This window comes from Rutidosis leptorrhynchoides, chromosome 6 (assembly GCF_046630445.1).
Source record: "Rutidosis leptorrhynchoides isolate AG116_Rl617_1_P2 chromosome 6, CSIRO_AGI_Rlap_v1, whole genome shotgun sequence".
In the NCBI taxonomy this organism is placed as follows: Eukaryota; Viridiplantae; Streptophyta; class Magnoliopsida; order Asterales; family Asteraceae; genus Rutidosis; species Rutidosis leptorrhynchoides.
In genome coordinates, this window is record NC_092338.1 from 338,566,226 (window position 1) to 338,571,352 (window position 5,127).

The 5,127-nt window shown below is 32.5% G+C and overlaps 1 protein-coding gene across 1 annotated transcript; it reads right to left on the reverse strand.

The window, feature by feature from the left end:
- Positions 1–426: 426 nt before the first annotated feature.
- LOC139856027 (cysteine proteinase inhibitor 5-like) lies at positions 427–920 on the reverse strand. Its single transcript, XM_071845263.1, has one exon. The coding sequence runs from the start codon at positions 918–920 to the stop codon at positions 558–560; it is 363 nt and encodes a 120-aa protein (XP_071701364.1). The 3' UTR covers positions 427–557.
- Positions 921–5,127: the final 4,207 nt, after the last annotated feature.

Below are 5,127 nucleotides of genomic sequence, written 5' to 3' on the forward strand. Positions count from 1 at the left end.
CTAAAATACTTTATAATGTTGGTTTCTCCTTTTTAGTTTTTACATTTCAGACGTTCAACACGTAATTCTGTAAATATAATAATTTTATTGTACTACTTTGTTTTTTATCGAAGAAAACGTGAATTTGATTGTCACGGAGTACATTGTTTTGTCCTTTTACATTGATTTTTTCTTCTTTCGTCATAAAAAGAAGGGTGATGATATATACACAACCAATTTTTACAAATACACAACTAAACATGATTTACAGTGTTGTACAGTACAACATTGTAAAACATGTTTAATTGCGTATTTGTAAAAATTGGTTGTGTATATATCACTACCCTAAAAAAAGCCTTAAAATCATATGAAGCAACACAAACAAACTAAATTCAACAAAATAATATCAATTGCATTCACAGATACTCTCATGTTATATACATTTCATTCAGCAATAAACTTAATAAATTGTGCACAAAAAATAATATATTGTTATATATATTTCGTGCTTAAAAAGGATAAAAAAATCACAATATCAAAATCATATAACGTTATTTCTTTTATTAAATTATATTAAATTAAATAGGTCCCTTAAAAGACGTTAACTGCCTAAATTTCTCCCATGGTTTGTCCCAAACAAGAGCCACATAATCATTCTTTGCATCACCATCTAATGCGGAGATCGTAAGGTTATAATTCATTCCGGCCACCACTTGGCTCTCTCCGTTAACCACTTTTTTGAACACGAGAGACTTGTGGTCCACCTTGTTATGCTCATCCACCGCAAATTTCCCTATTTCGACGATCTTAGGATTGTTCACATCACCAATGGGACTCCAACCACCAGTGAGAGCAGTTGAAGAATCGAAAGAGATGCAAATTAGGAAAAAGGTGAGAATTGTTGTCAAGAAGTTATGCATTTTGCAAGGATGATGTTTCATGTGAATGTTGAAAGAGTGTGTGTGGTTTATCTGTGTTTTTGTGGTTTATATAGAAAAATAGAATAGATGAGCGATTCACGTGAGATGCATGCTTTAAATTTTTCCATGTCCTTTTCTTTTCTTTTGCGTATAAACGGAAAAATTTTTAACCAAAAGAAAGTTTATAAGAAAAATAAAACCTCCTTGAAACGTACGAAATTAAATTACCGAACTAAACTATTACAAGCAACCAAACAGAAGCTCACGATATCAAAACTAGATCGAATCAAACCTAAAACACATATGATATAATCTAGCACAACAATACAAAAGAAGATGGGGACGTCAAACAGAAGATTAAGAATCATTTAAAATTGAAAAGTATACTAAAGAAGATGGAGACGTCAAACGAAAGATTAGAAATCATTTAAAAACGAAAAGTAGATCGATTGAAAGCAGACAATAATAATTGTGCATATTTTTTCCTATCTTGTCCTGTAGTATTTAAAACTTTGATGATAAATGTGCTAAACCACCATAATTGCGCATATTTAGTTTGTACCATACAAATTTTGAATGCGTTAGATGGAAATATCGTCACTTAAATTATCTTTTATTTATTTTTTTTTTTTTGAAATGTAAGGTCTTAAATTGAGATTGGTGAGGATTGAACTTGAGTCTCCTTTGAAGATTTTTAAACACTCAACCACTCAAACACCTTTTGGGGTTGTCACTTAAATTATCTAACTATATTAGAGCTTATTATCTGTGCATTAACTTAATTAGAATTGTGAATATAGAAAAAATAAATTTCTAGTTGACTTGGCTTGATTCGTTCAATGTTTTTTTTTTTTCTTAAAGCAAAAATAATTTTATTTTAATCCAATACACTAATCAAAGAGCATAATTTAGTGGTTTTATGCTTGTGCGACTGTCGTCTAACATCAAATGATATCCTATTGTGCCAATGAGGTCTTGCTTCATTGGTATCCATGTTTCATGGATTCGAAAGTGACCCAGGTTCGAGTCTAACAACTAACAACTAACATTGCCTTCAAAAAAAAAAAAAAAAAAAAAAAAAAAAAAAAAAAAAAAATGATATCCTATTGTCCCCTTTAATTTTTTTTTTTTTTTTTTTTTTTTTTAGTTTTAGCCCAATAATATATTAATATATATATATATATATATATATATATATATATATATATATATATATATATATATATATATATATATATATATATATATATATATATATATATATATATATCAAATGATATCCTATTGTCCCCTTTAATTTTTTTTTTTTTTTTTTTGTTTTAGCCCAATAATATATATAATGCCATGTAATTTTTAACCTTTTAAAGTGTGTATAGTATTTGGAATCTTCTCAAATGTTTCTAGCTTCAAGTTTAAAAGTAAACTTTCAAAAGAGTTGTATTTACGGTATTGGTATAGACTTTAATGAAGTAAGTTATGTGGCAAATCGTATTGAGTGTCAAGTTGGTAAGTTCCCGTTTACCTACCTTGGACTATCAGTTGGTTCGAGAATGAACAAATTAAATGATTGGAACCCGATCATTGACAAATTTAAAAAGAGGTTATCGAGTTGGAGAATGCGTTCGATGTCTTTTGGGGAAGAATAGTCCTTATTAATTCGGTTTTTGTAAAGGCCCGTCCAAATTCACCTGGACGAATACATCAACATTTGGTCCCATTGCGAGTTACTTGTAGCGAGCCGACAAAATAGTCATTGACGGCGCCGCTAACTTAGGTCCCGTTACGTGGTCATAGTCCCTAAATGAGACGCGTTTGACCAAAATCATGTCGCATTCATTTGAAACGTACAAGACTTACAAAGTTTAGTTTACCAACGGTTCGACAACAAGTTTAAGTTTACAAAAGTAGTAAAGTATAAATGAAATAACTTGCGACATAATATAAGTTGAAAATCACGGTTGCTATAAATAGCGTAAGTATGTAAACAATATGTTTGAATCCAAAGGTGCTATCACTAGCGTATGTATGTATGTATGTATGTATGTATGTATGCTTGACTCCAAGCAAGTAATCAAAGTGTTTGCATGTATGCTTGACCCCAAGCAAGTATGAGTGTACGCGGAAGCATGTATCAAATAGCCATTCATGAACCTGAGAAACATATAGAAAACTGTCAACGAAAACGTTGGTGAAATCATAGGTGTTTTAGTAAACGTGTATTTGAACCACAAGATTTAATATAAGTCGATTATCTAAATCGCTTGCATTCCAAAGTTTTTGTTTAGATCACGAGCACCCAATTATCAAACTTAACTGTTTTGTACCCTGTTACGTAGTGTTAGAACATACACTAAACTCGAAAATATATTTCATCCGCTAACGGTAGCGAACCGTCCGAATGAGGCTCGTCAAGCCCATGTGATCACATAATATAAGTTCACGTTTACACCCTGCAAGTGTAACGAATGATAATTGAATTGAGGCTTTTTGTTCAAACTCGCACGTGGAATGTTCGTTTCCGTACTTGTGTTCAAAGTATAAAGTATATAGTATAAAACCGTATATGTTTCTCATCCCATGATTTAAAAGTATAAAAAGTTGTTGAAAGATGGGACTATGATCTCACCTCGAGTGCACGAGTATAAATGTACTTCACAAAGTAAACGTGTGCATGAAAGTTGCTTAGTCTTGACCTAAACAAGTAAGTTGTATCAATTAACCGGTTACGACACAAGGTCGGACGAAATGTGTTCAATTAGTCCTATGGCTCGTTACGACTCGAATATATAGCATGTGAATTACGTTGTCAAGTTTCATGCAAGAATCAAGTATAAAATAAGATTAGAACGATTTCATAAGTGTTTTGTTATGTTTGACTAAAAGTCAAACTTGGTCAAAGTCAATGAAAAAGTCAACGGGGTCGGGTCGGGTCCCGAACTATTTTCCTAAGCTTAGAAATCATATATGAGCATGTTGGCCAAGTTTCATGTTGATCGGGGGTGCGTAGCATACTTAGAATTAAGCGAAAATTGACTTTTTTGGGCAGTCTGCCTCAGATGCGCCGCATCCAAGGCAGATGCGCCGCATCTGTGTCTGGTGCAGCAATTCTGGGGCAGTTTACACTTAGACGATTTCAACTTCAAACAATCATAACTTTTGACTCGTTAACATTCAAAACACGTATCTTATATCGTTGGAAAGGTAATTTAAAGAGGAATACAACCAAAAACATTTCATCAATCAATTCCATCATTAACAACAATGAAAACCTCAATAAATGATCATTAAACGCTCAAAATCGAGGTTTCAAGTTCATAAAACGCATTTTAAGATTCGGTAATCCAATTTACACATATGATACGCCGTTTTGAAGGTAATGAAACATACAATACAACTAAACACTTACTAACAACATCTCATGGCATTCAAAGCATCAAAAGTTCATTTTAAAAGCTATCAAACCCTAACCAAGAATCACAAAATCAATAATCATGTTAGTGATGCTTTCCAAATCAACCTACACATCAAATTGAAGCTAATGATGCTAGTAACACATTTAATACATGAACTTTAACATTTAAACAACATTTAATCAACCAAAATCAAGGATTAAGCACACCCATTTCAAGTTCATGCTTGTTACTCTAAAAATAACAAATCGAGCAAACAAAACATATATTCATGTTATACTTGAGCCATAGACACTAACTAACACCATTTCAAGTCTATAAAACGAATTTGAGAAATCTAGAGTTTTTAGAAACCTTACCCCAAGCTATGAAATTGGTATCAAATCGAAGAGGATGAAGTAGCTCCGACACTACTTCCTTTCCACAACAGTGTTGGTAATTGCTCGAACGGCCAGCACCTCTGGGAGCAAAAGACAGGCCCAGCGAGGATTCCAAATACGTAATTTATTTTAATGTTTTCTTGCTAAATCCGATTTAGATGATGAATTAGTGAGTTGGTTGAAGTTGATGTTCTTAGTGACTAGAGAGAAAAAGGAAGTAGGAGATGGATGGAAATGAATGGTGGAAAGAGTGGGTTGACTAGTTGACCTAGTCAACTAGTTTGCCCACTTAGCAACTTCGGTCCCTCAATTTTGAAAGCGGGTGTGTGAATTAACCAAACAAATTATTTTAAATACGCGACAAAAACGGGAGATGTTATAATTAAATAACGAAAATATCAAGAACGTTAGTCAACAGAAAATACGATTTTAAATAAC